At 40.7% G+C, this 19974-nt stretch overlaps 1 protein-coding gene across 7 annotated transcripts in view; it reads left to right on the forward strand.

Moving 5' to 3' along the window:
* KYAT3 (kynurenine aminotransferase 3) overlaps window positions 1-10802 on the forward strand; it is a 97008-nt gene extending 86206 nt beyond the window's left edge. For all 7 annotated transcript variants that reach the window (XM_075182411.1, XM_075182418.1, XM_075182421.1 and 4 more), the window contains 7 exons: window positions 362-482; window positions 3014-3090; window positions 3749-3838; window positions 4737-4923; window positions 7794-7867; window positions 9207-9293; window positions 10580-10802. In XM_075182411.1, coding sequence (XP_075038512.1) covers window positions 362-482; window positions 3014-3090; window positions 3749-3838; window positions 4737-4923; window positions 7794-7867; window positions 9207-9293; window positions 10580-10633 — 690 coding nt within the window. In that variant the 3' untranslated portion in view covers window positions 10634-10802. The remainder of the gene's footprint in view (window positions 1-361; window positions 483-3013; window positions 3091-3748; window positions 3839-4736; window positions 4924-7793; window positions 7868-9206; window positions 9294-10579) is intronic.
* Window positions 10803-19974: the final 9172 nt, after the last annotated feature.

Consider the following 19974-nt stretch of genomic DNA (forward strand, 5'->3'; position numbering starts at 1 on the left):
GCTGCTCTTTATTGCTACCTCCCTCCGCTCTCTCTCCTGAACTTGCTCCCTGTCAGCTGCACAGCACAGTGAGGTGGGTTATGGGAGCAGCCTTCACAGGATGCCAGTATAAAGTGACTGACTAGAAGAGTGGTCCTGAAACCTGTCCTCATATCTCACCAATCGTGCATGTTTATTCTTACATGAACACAGATAGACTAGTTGTTATTTCATGTGAGGGCATAGACAGTGATTGATCTCCCGCTCCTCCTGTGTGGATATCCATAATACATTCACTGCTCAGCACAGCCATGCACCAAGGCAACTGCTGCAGCATAAGTGACTGCAATGTGAATAAAATATCTACTCTCCTCTGTTTTAGGTATATACAAAAGAAGAACTGCAGGTTATTGCTGACCTATGTAACAACCATGACACACTGTGTATTAGTGATGAAGTATATGAATGGCTGGTGTACTCTGGAAGCAAACATGTTAGAATAGGTACTGTATTTCTCTACATTGTATGGAAGCAACAGTAACTCCCTGATGCAATTCCAAATTGGGGCAAAAATGCTGCAAGTGTTTAATAAATGTACCTCATTATTTTAAATATTGATTTACACATTTAATTTAAGTGTTTGTCATAATTAACCAGTTAGTTGTCCATCATGTACAGTGATGGCCAAAAGTTTTGAGAATGACACAAATATTACTTTTAACAGTCTTCTGCCGCAGTTTTTATGATGACAATTTGCATATACTCCAGAATGTCATGAAGAGTGATCAGATGAAGTGCAATTAATTTCGAAGTCCCCCTTTGCCATGACAATGAACTTTATCCCAAAAACAACATTTCCACTGCAATTCATCCCTGCCACAAAAGGACCAGCTGACATCAGGTCAGTGATTCTCTCGTTAACACAGGTGAGAGTGTTGACGAGGACCAGGCTGGAGATTACTCTGTCATGCTGATTGAGTCAGAATAACGGGTGGGCTACGGCTCGCCGATGATGGTCACACCGACACAGAGGACACGTACAATAAAAGAAAGATTTAAGGAAAAAAACGACGGGTACAATGACAGACTTGCCTGAAAAATCTGCAGATATCCAATGCCAGCAGAAGGATGACAGCACCTCCTTCCGACTGTCTAGGTCTCCGGCAGCACTGTGTGATATCAGTGCGCCCTTCATGCCTTTAAATTTAAACCGGTAATGTCAAGACTCTGCAGGGACACTGTACATACACTATTTAAACAGTATCCCCGCAGGGACACTGCATTGCTGCTGTAAATGTAAAGGCATAAAGGGCGCACTGACATCACACAGTGCTGCCAGAGAACTGGACAGTCGGAAGGAGGTGTTGTCATCCGTCTGCTGGCATCAGAGATCTGCAGAGTCGTTTTTCAGATAAGTCTGTCATTGTACCTGTCAGTTTTTCCTTAAATCGTTCTTTTATTGTACGTGTCCTCTGTGTTATTGTAATCGTTAAAGCGATTACCACCGAGAATAACAGACTGGAAGCTTTAAAAGGAGGTTAGTGCTTGAAATCATTGTTTTTCCTCTGTAAACCATGGTTATCTGCAAGGAAACATGTGCATTCATCATTGCTTTGCACAAAAAGGGCTTCACAGGCAAGGATATTGCTGCTAGTATGATTGCACCTAAATCAACAATTTATCAGATCATCAAGAACTTCAAGGAGAGAGGTTCAATAGTTGTGAAGAAGGATCCAGGGTGTCCAAGAACGTCCAGCAAGCGCCAGGACCGTCTCCTAAAGTTGATTCTGCTGAGGGATCAGGGCACCACCAGTGCTGAGCTTGCTCAGGAGTGGCAGCAGGCGGGTGTGAGTGCATCTGCACGCTAAGTGAGGCGAAGACTTTTGGAGGATGACCTGGTGTCAGGAAGCTCAGCAAAGAAGCCACTTCTCTCTAGTAAAAACATCAGGTACAGACTGATATTCTGCAAAAGGTACAGGGATTGGACTGCTGAGGACTGGGGTAAAGTCATATTCTCTGATGAATCCCCTTTCAGATTGTTTGGGGCATCTGGGACTTGTCCAGAAAAGGAAAGGTGAGCGCTACCATCAGTTCTGTGTCATGCCAACAGTAAAGCATCCTGAGACCATTCATGTGTGGGGTTGCTTCTCAGCCAAGGTAGTGGGCTCACTCACAATGCTGCCTAAGAACACAGCCATGAATAAAGAATGATACCAAAACATCCTCCAAGAGCAACTTCTCCTAACCATCCAAAAACAGTTTGGTGAGGAACAATGCCTTTACCAGCATGATGGAGCACCTTACCATAAGGCAAAAGTGATGACTATGTGGCTCGGGGATCAAAACATCAAAATTTTGGGTCCATGGCCAGGAAACCCCAGACCTTAATCCCATTGAGAACTTGTGGTCAATCCTTAAGAGGCGGGAGCACAAACAAAAACCCACATATTCTGACAAACTCCAAGCATTGATTAGGCAAGAATGGGCAGTCATCAGTCAGTATGTGGCCCAGAAGTTGATTGACAGCATGCCAGGGCGAATTGTAGAGGTCTTCAAAAAGAAGGGCCAACATTGCAAATATTGACTCTTTGCATAAACAATGTGTTTGTCAATGAAAGCCTTGACGTTTATGAAATGCTTGTAATTTTACTTCAATATACCATAGCAACATCTGACAAAAAGAACTAAAAACATTGACACAAATATTGATTTTCACAAAGCTTCATTCTCAAAACTTTTGGCCATGACTGTATTCAGGGTTCTGTATTTAGATCCACAGTCCACAATCAAAATGGGACAACAATTTTCCCGCCATTTCTGTAGAACTCCCCTTGTACTGGTGACATTATGCATGTATTCCACAGCAAAGTGGAGGTCATAGTACTGAGGGACGATTATCATTCACATAGTTTTTTTAAATCATTTGTTTAGTGACTTTCCAAGTAAATTCAAAATGGAAATCACCAATGACAATGTTTTATTTAGTAGATTATAGTCAATGTGTGACACAATGTGTTTTCATATTATTTTATAGCAACTTTACCAGGAATGTGGGAGAGAACTATAACAATAGGAAGTGCAGGGAAGTCGTTTAGCGTAACAGGATGGAAGGTAAGACCTATATGCAGTGTATTAAAGTGTATCTGTCACTTACATGCAGTGGGAGCAGCCATCTTGTTGCCTTGGGTTGCATTTTCATGAATACTGACTATTATTTTATGGGGAAAGTGACATCTCTGAGGCGTTTTTTAGCCTCCCTGATGTCACCGGTTTGCAGAAATTTGATAGGATGTATTAGAACATTAGATCAGTCCATAAAGTGTTTGTAATGGTATGAGGTTGTTCCCTTCCATATGTCATATAGACGGCTGAAGCCTGGGCTCATTGTTTCCTCCAGTCCTCTAGATAGATGATCACCTACAGGTAACAATGTGGAGTAATCAATCTGTGTTGGTGTAAGTGAATGTGTGCACTGGTTTTAGACAAAAGCACTGGAATGCTGTATGGCGGTGAGATGCTGCTTTCTGCAATAGCTGGAAATGATTGTTGTGGAATATTGTATAGCTCTTTCATATGTGTACAAATCACAACATGTAACCGCTGAGCTGCTTCCATTCTAGTGGCTGGTTTTCCCAGTTCACAGAATCATAACAGCCTGCCACTGCTTACACAATAAACCGTCCTAATATTAGATAGTTCCCTAATTCTGGAGGTTAGAGTGTGATGAAATAGCAATGACATGGACTTATTATTCTGTATTTTTCCCCAGCTTGGTTGGTCCATTGGACCTGCACATCTCATCAAACACTTGCAAACTGTCCAGCAGAACTGTACATATTCCTGTCCCACTCCCTTACAAGTAAGTATGATAAGGGTTGGCAAACAAGACACTTGATTAAAATAGTTTTCATTTTTATTTTATTAAACAATAGCTAGCCAGTGATAATCTGTCATGCAGTAGCAATGGTAGAAATTAGTTTGTGTGTCATTAATTGCGAGAAGTTAGAAAATTGTCTGTTTATGTTAAGTAACCAGTGTTATCAGTCCAAAATGCTGTGTTTTATTATAAGTGTATATTCTCTATGAATCTGTATGTAATATGTTCTTCTATAAGTATGCAGAAAGCACTAATGCATGGGAAATCTTTGAAGGGCTGATAATAACTGCCGGTTTAAAGGTGTTTTCTACATTCAGATGACTAATGTGTTGCCAGGCCTTGGATGTCCTCTTACATCTGTTACTTATTACATAGCTTTTACTTTCAGGCTCCAGTCTGTGTTATCTCTGCCATGGTCTTTATATCCTACTGCTATGGGATATTACCCAATAACAGTCTCCTGATACAATTGTATCCAGTGCAGATAGAACCTATGTCCTGCCCCAGGGTAACAAACATAAACCACTCTACCTAGTGACACACATGCCAGGCTGGAGAGCCCAGAAGGAAGCTAGTAAGGTAAAGCACAGTAGTTGGTAAAAGCTGCAGAAGGGCTTGGAGAAGTCAACACTTTAAAGTTATCTGAAGGTGTAAAATCCATTTAACACATCAGTACTTTAATGTAATTTATTACTGTAAGTATGTGTTCCATATACTTATATTGTATATTTACATATATTGGTCCATAAGACCTCCAGGAACTATATACATATTTGATATGTAGCTGATATTGTCTGTTCAGTGTTGCATTACATAGACAGAGCTGTGGCAGCACAGGGAGGTTCGATGAAGTGACTGTACTGTGTGCTGTTGTGTGTAGGAAGCTCTGGCTCATGCCCTCTTCAAGGACTTTAAAAGGATGGATGAGCCGCAATGTTACTTCAATTCCCTACCCCGGGAACTGGAAGTCAAGCGGGAACGAATGGCTGGTTTACTTCAAGAGGCCGGACTGACGCCAATCATTCCAGAAGGAGGATATTTCATGATTGCTGATGTTTCTGTTCTAGGTAACTGAATGTTTCCTGCTGTGAGTCACATATAAAATGATCCATACTTCAGATTTTAAGAGATTTGCAATTTAATAAGGAAAAAGTTTAGAGATTCGGGGATGAGTCTCTTGTGATGAGTTTATTAAGAGATACAATAGACAATATGCAGTAGTTTAAGTGTCCACAAGATTCTAAACTATTATATTTATGTAATGTTATTTGGAGACAAACATTGACCTATAATGGTGTAAGCGCATTAAGCAATGACACATAGAATAAAAATCTTCCTCTTTTGCTAACTACACTATGAATTAACTGCTCTAATTTTATAATTTAGATAATTCCAGTATAAGAGTTCTCTATATACAATTATGTAAAAGGAAGGGGTTAAGAATGGATGCAGCTTTTATCATCTACTGCCACACTTACATTGCACCAATTCCATATTTATACACGTTTTATTTTGTGGCAAAACATGAAATTGTTGCACTCATTGGTACTAGCAAACTCAGGAGAAGACTAAACGCCTGGGGTCCCCTTAACTTTACTAGAACTGTGCCATCTGTGGCTGGTGACATTATAGCAGGGTAACCCACAGTGTGGGGTTCACCTGCCATAATGACATTAATCAAAATAAAAAACCATGAACAGGTGATGCACACTAACTCTTGACTGCAGGAGCTCCCTGTCGCATAATTAAAAAATTACAGCCGCTAGGATTATTTATAACCTTGGACTTTCCCACGCTGTCAGAGGGAAAGTTCTACATTACAATTACATTACTACTGTCTACAGTCACAATGTCACCTTTAAACAGTATAAGTTTTGACATATTCACCATCACCAGCATGCCTATATCTATTACCTACTACTGTATGTAACAAGGAAATAGAGACAGGAGACAAAGGGTAGGTGAGAGCTTACATTCTAGCATTCACATGATTCCCTGATTGCTTGACACTTTTGATTGAGAGTCACAAAGATCTGCTGTTGCCCCCTAAGCTAAGGTAGAGCCTAGGTTTCAGCACACGCCCTGTTTTATTGCAATGGTAAATTTTACGCTGTGTAACTCAATACTTGCCATGGTAGCAAAGTAGGGGATGTGCTTCTCTTCTTTATGCACAACACTGGATGTTGGGGGAAAAATGCTAAAAATGGAGAAGGGTGGGTGTGAATAATGGGAAATAAACTGATTCAATCCCACTGTCCTGCATAGTCATGACCTTGACCCAACTCCATGGGTAGTTGTGGAGGAATGTCAGCCATAGTGCTGCTCTGTAATGCAGGACAACACAAAGGGCAAGCTCTCCGCATTAAACAGTGGTGCCCGTGGCTTTTTAAAGTTTTGTAGAACAGTGCAGCTTTGCATCAATGTATGAAAAAAAGACAACTTATTGTTACAACCCTTTTGTCTTTTTAAATCAAGTAAACCATAGTTACGTAGCAGTAACTCCTGCCTTTGCTTGTTGTTTTTGTCCACACCCTTCCCCAAACATAAGGCTTGACAGCCCCTCACAGTTGAAGGTGATCTTTGTTTGAGTGTGGAAGTAATAACTGGTTTGCAGATTTTTGTTAACTGCTGCCACCTAGTGGACTCTTGGTAGAATCATGGAACTATGTAATGAAAGAATAGAATACAAAAAAACTTTCAATTTTGTATGTATTTAGTTAAACAAATGGTCCAGAAAAAGTTAAATATATAAACAGTCCAAAAATCTATATAAAAGTTTACAATAATATAACATAACTCAAACATATGAAAAAAGAACCCAGTTCAAAGCACTTTATGATTTAAATCCGCAAATAGGAGACTGCAAATTGACTTAAAGGAAAAAGGTGGTTGTGAGTGGTGTTGAGGCATTTCAATATGAATATGTAAAGATGGATAAGCAATGAGGTATATTGCACCAGCAGGATTGCCAGTAATTAGATAATAGTAAGTCACACAAGTCTGTGTGGGATAAAATAAAAGCATGTATTTAATTGTGGCTTGAGAGACAAAATAGGAGATTTTAACAATGTTTTACTAAAACAATCAGGCTTTAATTGTAAAATCAGTATGGTCAGAGAAAGAAAGGGAGGTGTCTAATACAATCCTAAGGCACTGTGCAGAATGAGCTGGTGGAATTACACTTCTGTCAATGAGAAGTCTTGAACAGGCTTTTTATTAGGGATGTGCACCAGCCACTTTTGGTGTCTCGTGTTTTGTGTTTTGGATTCGGATTTGTTTCGCAAAACACCTGACAAAAGGTTTTGGTTCGGATTTAAGGTTTTGGATTTATTTTGAAAAACACAGCACAGCACGAGAGATAGCAGGACAGAGGACCACCTAACACAACCTCCCTCTACCCTGATCAATGCCCGTGTGAAGATGGCGGCGGCTAGTGGGAAATTTATAGAATACGAGTATCGCGAGATCCGACAACGGGATTATGACTCAGAGCCTCGGTTTCAGTTTTGCAATTGGCGGGAATACCCGGATCTGTCTCGGATCCGGCTCGGATCGGCAACGTTCGGGTGGGCTCGGATTTCAGATATCCGAGCCCGCTCATCTCTACTTTTTATTGATGCATACTCCTGCAGGAGGTCATCTCAAGGAGACCCTTTTATTTATAAATGCAGCTCCGTTAAGAAAGCCCAGAGAATGGGCTTTGTCAACAGTGTCAAATGCTACTGATTAAATAGTATAATGAGTGAGAAATAATATAGATAGAAAAATGAGTTTTCAACCTGGACATTGCTTGTAACCTAGAGTGTGCAGTGCAAAATCTGGAAAAGGTCATGAGTATGTAGCTGGTTCAGAGCTCGACAGTAGATAAGAGGCTTCATAGCAATATCAGTCAAATGAATCTTTAATTTTTAATTAATAATTCTAATATCTGTTCAAGGTGTGGATCTTTCCCATATGAAGGATGATGAACCGTATGATTACAAATTTGTGAAGTGGATGATTAAAACCAAGGTGGGTAAAACATATATCTCTCGTACGTGGTAACAGCGTTGTGCTAGGGGATAGAGAGATATATAGAGATAGATAGATATAAATATATATTGCTATGGTGTTAAACTAATTTACTTGCAAAAAGCTCATCTACAGTTGTATGAATTTGTAATTAAATACAGACACTGTCTTCTTGCTACTCTGGTGAAACTTATAGCCCGTGCATGGCTTGCTGCTGATGGTTCATAGTTTCACAAATGGAGGGTTTTGGTGAATGACACAATGATCCATGAAGGGTACATGTATACTAGGAGAAATACTGAACATAAATATCACAAATTTGGTCCCGATGGTAATCATTGTGACAGACTTGATCCTAGTCACTGTTTACCCATGTCTCCTCTGGTGGACTCCTGGATTGCCTGATCCTGCTCACTATACAATGTCACTCTGATTATAGAAGGCACCTCTTGCTTTCTATTTGAAATGTCTATCTCTGTTAAACACATTTGGTTTTGATTATTCCTCCTTCATACATCTGTCACTTTTTGTGTAAAGTTCTGTCTCTTGTCGCTATACCTTATGACCACTTGTTAGTTTGACCCCAGTTACAGTGTGTTATGGCTGGGTTTCCTTGTCTGGGTTTCCTTGTCTTTCTGTTTGTTTGATGAAACACAATAAAGACTACTTGATTCATAGAAAAATACAGCCACCGCCACATCTGTTTTTCTCCCCTTTAAAAACCAGATGTGAATCTTCTTTCTTGCAGTAGTTCAAATGGAAATGTCAAGTAAGTAATGCAAATAGATGGTCGCAACTTATATAGCCGCAATGTCATTGATTTAAGTCTACTGGAGGGTTCAACATGCAATCAGAAGCAGCTAGTGCCGCTGATAGTCATTATCACCATTATGTATTGTTGCACCAGCTCTCCAGTACCTGGAGGAGATATGCCTCATAAATGGTGAATCTAGGGATGCACCCGTGTCTAATTGTGTTGTCAGTCTGTGAAACTATCCTCATGGTACTCTGTGTACGTTTGCCCGTCTCCAGGCGTATGGGAACTCAAGTCAATGGTAAACAAAAATCTGGATATGGATGTCTGCTTTCGCATTTCTGGTGCATTCTGGGACTTGTAGTTCCACAACTACTGGAGCGCCACATGTTGCCTATCTCTGATCTAATATACAAGTTACATTCTGCCGAACCTCACTGTTGGGACAATGCCAGTGCAGGGCCCTGTACTGAAGATAATAACTTCTAGTTTTACGTTCTAGAACATGTAGATGATGTAAAGTATTTTTGTGACTGTAAAACTAACATTTTAACATTTCAGTTATATATTCTAAATTTATTCTAGAAACTAGCGGCTATACCAGTGACAGCATTTTGTGGACCTGAAACTAGAAAACAATTTGAAAGATATATCCGATTCTGTTTTATCAAGGTAAGGCTGACCAACATTGTAACTCAGTTGTGCTGAGTGATATAGATATAGATAATGTCCTTCTGCACACTGAACACAATGTCTGTACATATATTTATTAGTGAGAGGAGTTGTATTACTTGCTGGCAAAGGTAAAATTAAATTTTGGCTAAAGATTTCATAGTGCCCCCTGGTGGACATCATAGAGACTAGTCCAGGTGTAGGCAACCTGCGGCTCTCCAGGTGTTGTGAATCTACAAATCCCAGCATGCCTTGCAACCTATCTGCTGGTTATCTACTAGCAAAGCATGCTGGGACTTGTAGTTTCACAACACCTGGAGAGCCGTAGGTTGCCTACCCCTGGACTAGTAGAATACTTTCTAGGCTTTACAATCTGTGGACAAAGAATACGGCTCTTCTCGTGAAGATGCTAAGTGTGACATATTTATAATTAAAAATAGGTTGGTCCTTTATTTTTCCGTGTTGCTTTTAGTATGAAATTTCAGATTCTGGCAATAAAAGTATATTGTGTGCATGCTCTGTATATTTTTTTGTATGAATCCTCTGAAAACATAACCATTTGCATGTCCTCCCTAGTTGCAGGACGTTTCCACTTCTTTTCAGGTGTGTGTTTGCAGGGAAACGGTGAATGCCTTGTTTTTGTGATTCAGGATCATACTGTATATAGTCAGAGGGTATCTGACCAGGTGAGGGCTGGCAAATATTAGCCCTGGGGGTAAGACTCGACTGTGCAGTCTATTAGGAACATTTTAAAGCAAGAAAAAATGCAGGTAGCTCTCTATGGGACCGTCATGGGGGGCAGATGCCGCCCAGCCCAGCCAGCCCCTGCATCTCACCACATCAAGTTATATGCAATGTCATTTTGACATACCTTTTTCTTGTGGGGATTGTCTAAATTCCTGCTCAAATCATTTCAGAATGCAATAATTTATTTTGACTTAAGTATGATACTTCTTTGCTCCTGCGCCTGCTGCATGTAGTGTTCCCAACATAGTAGATATTAGTGTGTCATAGTGCGTGAAAAGGAGGAGTTGTGGACATAATGATGTCGCTGCCTACTATATTTTTTCTGTACTATGCATTCATTCAATATAGTTCTACCGCGCTTTAAGTGCAAACCTTTAAAGTACATTGCAGCTTGGAGCAGAGGGAACCTTTGACCTTTCCTGCTATTGCTGAATGACAGGTCTCAGCAGTCCTGTATGTCAGCCCAACTTAGAATATCACTGTTAGTTTACTCAATATAAAATGTCACATTAATGTCACAATTATTTATTTTTCTGTAGCAAGATGAAACATTCGACGCAGCTGAGAAGATCCTGAAAAACTGGAATAAGTGACATCCTGTGCATATTGGTGTAATGTCTACCTAAATGAAGTACAGGACAATTTCTGATGCTAGTACCAGACATGTAGCATCAGGTCACACAAACTTTTATTCAATGTTTTATGTTAGCTGACATTGTTTTATTATTTGCAAATTAAAGTATGTAAGGGGTTTGTTTTGTTTAGGTGTGTTCTGCCTTCACTGATTTGCTATGCATCATAAAGATGCGGCACAAATGGACATACTTGTTTAATGATGGACGGGAGAGCAACAGAGCTGATTCTTTGTAGCAAAACAGGACAAGGACAAGATCCATTACAATTCCTGAATTATTGTAGTCAGTCTATATGTTTTGTGCACTATAGAACTGTTAAGAATAAATATCCTGTTTTAGGCACAAGATTTGTAAGGACAATACAAAATGATATTTCTGGATGCAATACAAGAACCATTAAGTTTTAGTGTTTATGCTTCTATAGTGTCAACATATTTCATATGTATCTAGACTCCATCCAGAAAAAGCAACTCCAACCACTCTTTAGCTGCCTAGAAAAAACAGCCCTTTTAATTGAAGGTAACAAAGTGAAATATTAATTATACAGACAAACTAATAAATAAATGCATACCTGCTGCATAAACTTGTCTCTGATATGACACCTGCACTATAGAGGGACCTGTTCATATCGGGTAAGCAGACTACAAGCTAGTGCTAGTGCTGAATCGGAAGCTGGTTTATCCAGGGTGTGAATGCCTATATCGCCTCTTTCTGTATAATCACTATTTTGTTTTGCTGCCATAATCTCCTGCACACTTCAACTCACATTACATCTCCTAAAATCAACCTATATGTTTATATATGTCTATGTAAGGTTTGGGTGCACAGAGAAGCCTGTTGGTGATTGACAGCCTAAGGGTAAGCCCGGTAACATTATAAATGAGGGTTTTTATTGTGTTCAGAAGAGTAATCCTAGGACGAGACAACCAGAGTGCAAAGTTTCCTATCTGGCCACATTCTCTCCAACACAAGTCAGAAGAGGTTGGGTAAATTTTATGGAGTCGTTCAGGGACCTGACACTGTCTGGTGAGAATGTTGGAAGAATTCTCCTTATGACTACATTATTCTAACACTAAGGGGGAATTCAATTGGCTGCGTTACTGCCAAAAGTAATGTGGCCTGCGCACTATTTCTACGATTACAGTGCGCATTATTACTGTTAGTAGGGTAATAGTGCACATTATTACCGTTACTTTGGTAATGTTTAACGCTGATTTCTGCTCAGAGAGCTGGGAGCAGAAGTCCAGGTTAAAATTACTGTATTAATGGTAATGGTTTGTCGGCCACAAAAAGTAACGCAGCAAATTTAATTCTCCCCTAACAGATTCTAGTGTGAATCCTGTCCCAGGTTTCCCTCTCAAGTGACGTCCCTTTGTCTGCTTCCCAGGCTGATTCATGGGCGCCTGGGTCTGAGTTGTTGTGGTGCAAGGATTGGGTGAAAAAGGAGAGAACTTGCGCCTTTGCAGTTGGGGTTGCATGTGCACATATGTACAATTTGGGAGAGCTGTCTTGAAGGTGCCTCTTCAAATAAGGTTTGAAAAATGCCGTATTTAAAGAGATTGGTAGAGTTTGTTGCTGGATATGTGGCATTTTTCTTGCATTTCTATAAAAATTGGCGGAGCAAACCTTCATCTAATGTGATACTGTGTGATCCCAGCGGCCCTCCTCTAAGAGGCCATACAAACATTTCAGTGGAAAAAGAGGATGTCCTCATATCGGAGAGAGCAGCAAAGGGTGGATTGATAGGTGAAGACTTCTATTCAGAGTCACAGATGGCGAGGGTTAGTTTCACAGTTACGGAGGTAAGGGTTGGATCAGCGCTCCCTGTATAGTGTAAAGCAGCCACTCGGGAAATGGGATTGGGGTGGATAGATGGGGAGGGGGACGGGATAGATTGCTGGGAGAAGGGTAGCTCAACCCTGATATACAGTTAAGTGGTATTTCCCTGGGCGCTAGTGGGAAATGGAACTGCAACATGGAACATGAAATAAGCACATTTAATTGTAAAAATGAGTTGCAACTCAATTGACAGTAATCAGTGACATGTCAACATGGCTTACAGAATGAAACACAGCATCCAAAATGTGACACACTTGGTACATTAAACAAAAAACACAAAAAAACAAAATAAAGTCCAAATGCAAAGTCCTGTGAGAAATAAATTCCCACTGCCAATCCCTGTATGGCTAAAAATAAAAATATATAATAATGAATCAGTCCGTGGACAATAACTGGATAATAAACAAATTCCTTATTCGAGACATAGGCAGACCTAGTGCTTATTTCATGTTCCATGTTGCAGTTCCATTTCCCACTAGCGCCCAGGGAAACACCACTTAACATTAGTTTCACAGTTGACCGCTTCAATATCGGGACTGACTGTCTGTGATTACTGCGGAGGATCCGTGAGTCCCCAATTGTCATTGATACATGCAGAGTCAGTCCAACTGAGTGTCTGGAGAACTTTAACACTGATTCAGTGTATGGTCACAGGTACCTTTACTACATATTCTACGGCTCCCTACCACTGTGGGAAAATATCTCCCTTATTATTTTATATGAACTGGCGTTGTACAGGTTCAGATTGGGTTGGATTAGATACATATCAATTTGGATTTTTGAGATATCTTTTGGCCTCAGCTGTTTCATTCACAAACTACCTCAATAGATCATTTGCCATTTGGTTTTTTTAACCTAGTGTGTAATTGGCTGTCAATTTATATCTACTGTTACTTTGTCTATTGGCTTGTCCAGTAATTTACAAGAATGTATTAAACTACTTATGTCTTTTTCTATATGCCGGTTTACTTCTGATTTTTTATATCATTACATCAATCATATTATTATATTACTCCCTGAGTGGGTATTTGCGCTGTTTTTTCTCTTTTTTTTGTAATATATACTAGTGTGGGTTTGCCAATTCCCTCTTCCAGCTGCAGTGACCTCAGGTTTACATTTTATATACATTCTTAGCGCCTGCACAAATCTTTGGTTTAGTTTCACAAGTGGCTGGTTAGAGCTAAGCACAGTTTGTGTCTGTTTTTAAGCCTAGCGTATAAACTCTAGGTCCACCTAACGTTTAACATTTGGTTCGATGTGCCAGGCTAGGAGGCATTCACTAGAAGTTTTAAAAGAAACATATTCAGTCGATTAGGTTGTTTACACTTGAAATATAATATTTTCTGAGCAGATACCACTATTGTGGAGAGTAAACATTTTTTTTTTTTTTTACATTTTTAGTCAAAACTTGGACAAAGAAAAAAAAACATGGAAGAAGTTCGCACTTTGGGTAAAGGGCCACTTAGCTGAGAGGGGATTGCCAATTCACTGAGTATAGCGAAGTTTGAAGAAGATGGACAAATAGGTTAGCCATGAGTCAGGGGCTAGGTGGGCTGACTTTGTAGAAAAACCTGAGTGAAGGAGTTTTCTTTGTCATGTAAGGGGTAGGTAATTTTTTTCCATGCGTGCAATGAACCTAATACAGGATTTAAGGGAGGAACTGTGGAGTGGATCTCACTTCTTCCAGAAGTTAGCAATCAGCCTTTTGCTGTGGCAAATATGTGGGAAGCTAAGTTAGTGTTTATCTGTGTCTTGCAGCGGATAACAAAGGAGAAAAGTCCAGGGGCTAGATTTACTAAGCTGCAGGTTTGAAGAAGTGGAGATGTTGCCTATAGCAACCAATCAGATTCTAGCTGTCATTTTGTAGAATGCACTAAATACATGATAGCTAGAATATGATTGGTTGCTATACGCAACATCACCACTTTTTCAAACCCGCCGTTTAGTAAATATACCCCCAAGTGGCTTTAGTCACAGGGTATGGAGATTTTGGCAAAAGATTTTGAACAACGTCCCAGAAGGCAGAGATTTTGGGGCATGTCCACCTAATGTAGTAGAATGAGCCTTGGTGGTCACAGTGTCTCCAGCAATCTGAAGGAGGCTACATAGCAGATAGTGTCTTGTGCATAGTACCATCTATAGTAGACCTTTTATAAGTATTTTCTTTAATCAAGGTGGAGCTGGAGCTGGCTGTAGTTCTTTACCTGATTGTTTCCCAACAGTGCTTCATAGGAGGAAGGCCCAGATCCCTCTCCCACTCTCTCTTGTACCTGCTTTGGGGCCCCCATGACCCTCTCCAGTAGGTTTCCATATAGTATGGAGATCAAACCTCACCTCCGACTTTGAATAATTTCTTTTATAACAAGATAGTTTACTGCATGTATCCATAACCTTACAGAGATTAGGGAATAAAATATGTGGCTGTTGGAGCGTGAGAGGCACATCATCTGCAAATATTTTGCTTTCCAGGTCCCCAACCTACACCCCTTGGATATCCACAGAAGCTCTTACAGTGGATGCCAAAGGTTCGATAACTAGGGTGAAAATGAAGGGGAGAGTGGGCAGCCCTGTATGGTTCCGTTGTTGATAAGGACAGGGCCAACATAACCTTAGCATAAGGGCAGGTGTAGAGGGCCTTAATGTCTGTGAGGCGGTGTCTCGACAGTCCAAATTGCCACAATATCCTTTTGAAAACCTCTGCATTGAGGGAGGGAATAATGGCTGTGGTCTTTTGTGTATTTAAAGTGTAAATCAATAGACTTCGTGTGTTATACCTTGCTTGTTTGCCTGGGATCAAGCCCACTTGGTCATATTGAATTAATGTAAGGAGAATTGTATTCAACCTATTTGCAAGAAACTTGGAATATCATTATTTAATAGAAAGGCTTTACCTTCTTTATAGATAAGAGAGATTTTAGCTTCTAGATATGCGGAAGACCAAGGGGGCTCCCTCCAGGACAGAGTTGAAGAGGGTGTGGAGGTGAGTTTAGGGAGATTCACTGCTGTTAAGAATGTGTTAATTAAATATGTCTGGGAGGCCCTAGCTGACTCTGTCGAGGCCGAGGGAAGTTGTATAGTGGTTGTAATATTTTTGAAATTGCAAACAAATTTTATGGGCGTCATAAATTAGGGAGCCTCTTGAATCTCTGTCCACCAAGAGGTTGTGGGACAAGATCTTTGCACAAAGTTTGGAGGTTAGAAGCCAGACAGCCTCATCTCCCTTTTCAAAATAACTTTACTGAAGCCATTTAAGCTTGTAGGCCACTTCATGGGAGAGGAGTTTGAGGTTGTTTTACCTTTTTGAACGATGGCAGGGTCAGTTTATGCTAAATTTTCAAGAGAAATAAGGTGTTAGTAAATTGGGTTGTTTTCACTAATCCATCTTTTTTTTGCCCTGGAGGCCATAAAGATCAGTTGACCACGTAGGATAGCCTTGTAGGCGTCCCAAAGCATTGTCGAGGAAATTTCAGGGGTATTGTTACTTTAAAAAAATTAGAGACGTCTGTCCAAAGTTGTGGGAGGAGTTTCAATGTGGCGAGTAAAGATTTATTTTATTTGTTTTAACCCTAGTTAAAAGGCACCAACTCCGGCTCTAGCTTCAATATCAGAAAGTAAAGAGATTTACAAATAGGCAGTTCTCGTACTTCAGAAATTATTTTCACAACTTTGTCCCAGAACATATGTATTTCTAGACATTGCCAAACCATATGATAAAAAGTTCCCTTTATGGTGTGACGTGTAGAATTTACATCTGGGATAGCAGCAGTGAAGGGAAACAATATCAGCTACATGTAGACTGTACCTGGATTAATGTAACGGATTAAGTGGATTCTGGACTATTCTTGATTAGCACTGGCTTACCTGAGGTGCGGAGTCTAACAAACTCCCCGGTGTTCACCAAGAACCGCCGCAAGGTGGGATGGGCTTAGCTGCCGGGATGGGCTTAGCTGCCGGGAGACGCAGGTCGCGGTCCTCAGGCTCGCCTCAAGAAGTAGTGTAGCGGCAGATGCAGCGGGAGGATGCAGCGAGAAGGTAGTAGAGGCGTCAGACAATCAGGGTCAGGAGCACAGGCAATCAGAGTAGTCAGCAAGCCGGGTCGGTACACAGGTATGTCAGAAATGCGAGTAGAGAGAGGAACGTCAAACAATCCGGGTCAGGGGCACAGGCAATCAGAGTGGTCAACAAGCTGGGTCGGTACACAGGTAAAGGAGATCCAGAAAGGTCAGCAAGCCGGGTCGGTACACAGGAGGTCAAATACACTGGGAGCTGGCACAAGGAGGAACAGGGAGCAGAAGCCAGGAACAGGAAAGTTGCTCTGACACTTACAAAGTGTCAGAGCGAGATTTTTTAGAGAGCCCTGTTTGAATTCCCCGCCCATGTTTTAGCGGTCATGTGACCGCCGAACCCGGAAGTGCGGCTTCCGGGTCCAACGGAGCGGCGGGGGAACGCGGAAGGGTAAGTATTTGTTACAATTAACCAGTCTCTAGAGAAAGTGGTTGCAACTTTGACCCACTCAAAGGAGATGGACCAGCCACTTCTCATAACAATTTTGTAGACTTGGAGAAACTTACTGATCACAATATAAATATACTAGACATAGCCTTGCTTAATTTTACCCCTTTGAGTAGCAATTGTCGGTTCTTATATGTATTAGTTATGAGGCCTGTGTCACATCCCATAGCTGAAGGTGTCTAGAAGCCAGAATTCGCCTATTTGAAACTGCTCACTGAAATGACTATATTACTTAATTTGACAGAGTAGTTTCTTAATACCCTGTTTCACCTGGAATGAAGGTTCTAGATCATAACAATACCACATAACAAATGTGATAGGTTAGGATTACCCCAAATAGAAGCTGAGGGTGACTACAAACGTACATTTAGTAAGAAACATAATACAATGCCATCTCGGATTGCAGTTTTCAACAGAATAATCCTATTTTGGGATACCCTGCGCAGTTTTCAGGAAACTGTTTTGATATCGGTGAACTTTAAAGTAAACCTGAATTGAAATATTGTTTTGCTTCTAAATGCTCTCTTTCTAAAATATCTGTCCTGCCCTCTAAAACCTTGGATGTGCACAGCATTAGTGAGAAGTGCTGATGGAGGAACAGTTTCTCCACTCACAGGAACTGATTGACGACATTCACTGGATGTATAGCAGAGAGCTGTAACAAAGTTTTAGCACCTGGGGAGAGAAAGAAAAATGCTGCTTCCCCCTAGCTCTCAATTTTAAACAAATGAATCTAAGTTATTCATAAACTGCGCCCCCATTCAGTGTTGCGCCCTGGGCGGTCGCCTCTATCGCACACACCTAGATACGGCCTGGCATATCCCAGAACACATTGACTGTGCAGTGGTACACCTAGATGGACCTCCCAGTGCCCCACAAGGATCATGGCTGCTCTCCTGTCTTGAGAGATACCTCCACAAACTGGAAGTGCATCTGGGTGGGCAGGGCCACAGAAAAGAGGTGTACTGTGAAGTATTGTAAATTTGACATTAAACACTGAACTGCTAATGCTTTACAACCACTCTATTCATTAAAACAAACTTTCTATTATTTCCCAAAAAAAACTATTGCCTGGCTTAGCATTATTTACAGCTTAAACTAATCATGAAAGTGAAAGGACCTTTGTACTGTCTCTTTTACATACAGTGGTTTTATGTTTATGCTTTGTTCTACATTGGGCAAAGTGCGATTCTCCCCTGTGCTACTACAAGGTCCAAAATGCTATTCCTTAATGGTATAGAATGAGACAGGATCTCTACCGACTCTGAGCTAGTACAAAATTTAAGTCCTGTTGCAGAAGGGACTGCAGAGAGCGCCCTTAAAAATATACCCTCTCCATCCTTTTATCTTGTTTCAAATAGGTTCTGTGGATTGAAATCTGATATTTGCAGTGCTCCTTGAAATTGGGCGCTCAGGTGTACCTACTCCTTACTATTTCCAAATGCAAAGTTTGCTATATCACAAACACCAACATCTTGCTCATTGGTGGAAATTTATATGCATAAATGGGATTTTGCACTTCATAAATGAGGCCCATTGCCATCCCTATGTTTGGTAACCAATGCTAACTTGTGCACAAACATCACTGCCCACATGTCTTCAAGTAGTAATATAACAGTGGTCATATGGTTATTAAGCATGCAGTTGCTATTATATTGCTTTATTAGCACAGCGTTTCAGAAGTATCAATGCCTCGCCGGAGGAAGAGGGCGCTATCTCTGTTATTGGTGGTCCCTGCCCCCACATTTACTCATAGCATGCACTGACTGCCTGCAGATGAGTCTGACAAGTGAGAGACAGGCCCAGGATCCTGCCAGGCCTTTCAGATTTTTTTTTAAAATACAAGGCTAGGCAGAGGTCTCTGCATGTCTATCAGCCATCAGGCACAAGTATATGGTATGCGGCCACAAGCATGCCTCCTCTGCTAGGGGGGTGCCATCTCCCCAATTGTTCCCCCTCTGGATCCACCACTGTGCCTTGATCTATATCACTTACGCCCCATTTGATCTACAGACCTGAAATAGGGAGGACTTTGGATGCCAATAGCTGTGCAAGTGTGATCTTGCAAGGTTGATCAGCGGAACAAGGGATGGTTGTGTTTTGCTGGCAGGGTGTCTAACTTCAAATAGGGAAGTTAGTGGACAGAGGTTACATTTTAGGTGCGAGACATTTAAATAAAATATTTTAAATTTAGGTTTTCTGGACTTTCCAAGGAGAATCTATCACATTTGTGGTAATGAGCTGTTTACAGAGCGCTTAATGCAGTGAGGCAGAAGAAAACTGCGTTTTACTATACTCCTTCATCTAGGGAGAGCATGTAAACAACCAACATGCTGTATACAGCTGGGACTGGAGAAGGCAAAACTCAGGAGTGCCTATCTCTCCTCAAAGTTCCAACACTTACATATAGCATAAGAAATATTTTATATTATATCTGCTAAGTGAAGGGAGCGTAGAAAACTCACCATATTAAGTATTATTGAGTCAAAACATTGATGCGATGTATCTGTTCCACTGAATTTGGCACCCACATAATGGTAATTAGTGTTTTTATTACCTAAAATGTTTGCTAAAAAAACGTGTTGGTGGTTAGGCACAGCAGAAGGTGTGGCTAAGTAAAATAACCACCATACTATGCTAGCTACATGCCCACATAATCTACCGGCATTATTTACCATGCTGTGACACCTGTCCTCGAGATACATTTTAGTGCCAATGTAACTGTTCATACCCTATGAGGTTGAAATTAGCTTCTTCTTCGTCAAGCTTCTTATTCATGCTCCAGTTTTTATTCAAAACACTTTTTTTTTAAAGGACTAAATCAAAATGGATTACTTATTTCGCATTAGATTAACACTAAGGAGCGTTCTTTACACAACATGGCCTCATAAAATCAGGAGGCCAACTTGGCACACTCACTATATATTGTCATTTTGAATAAGTAGCTA

This window comes from Mixophyes fleayi, chromosome 8 (assembly GCF_038048845.1).
Source record: "Mixophyes fleayi isolate aMixFle1 chromosome 8, aMixFle1.hap1, whole genome shotgun sequence".
Classification (NCBI taxonomy): Eukaryota; Metazoa; Chordata; class Amphibia; order Anura; family Limnodynastidae; genus Mixophyes; species Mixophyes fleayi.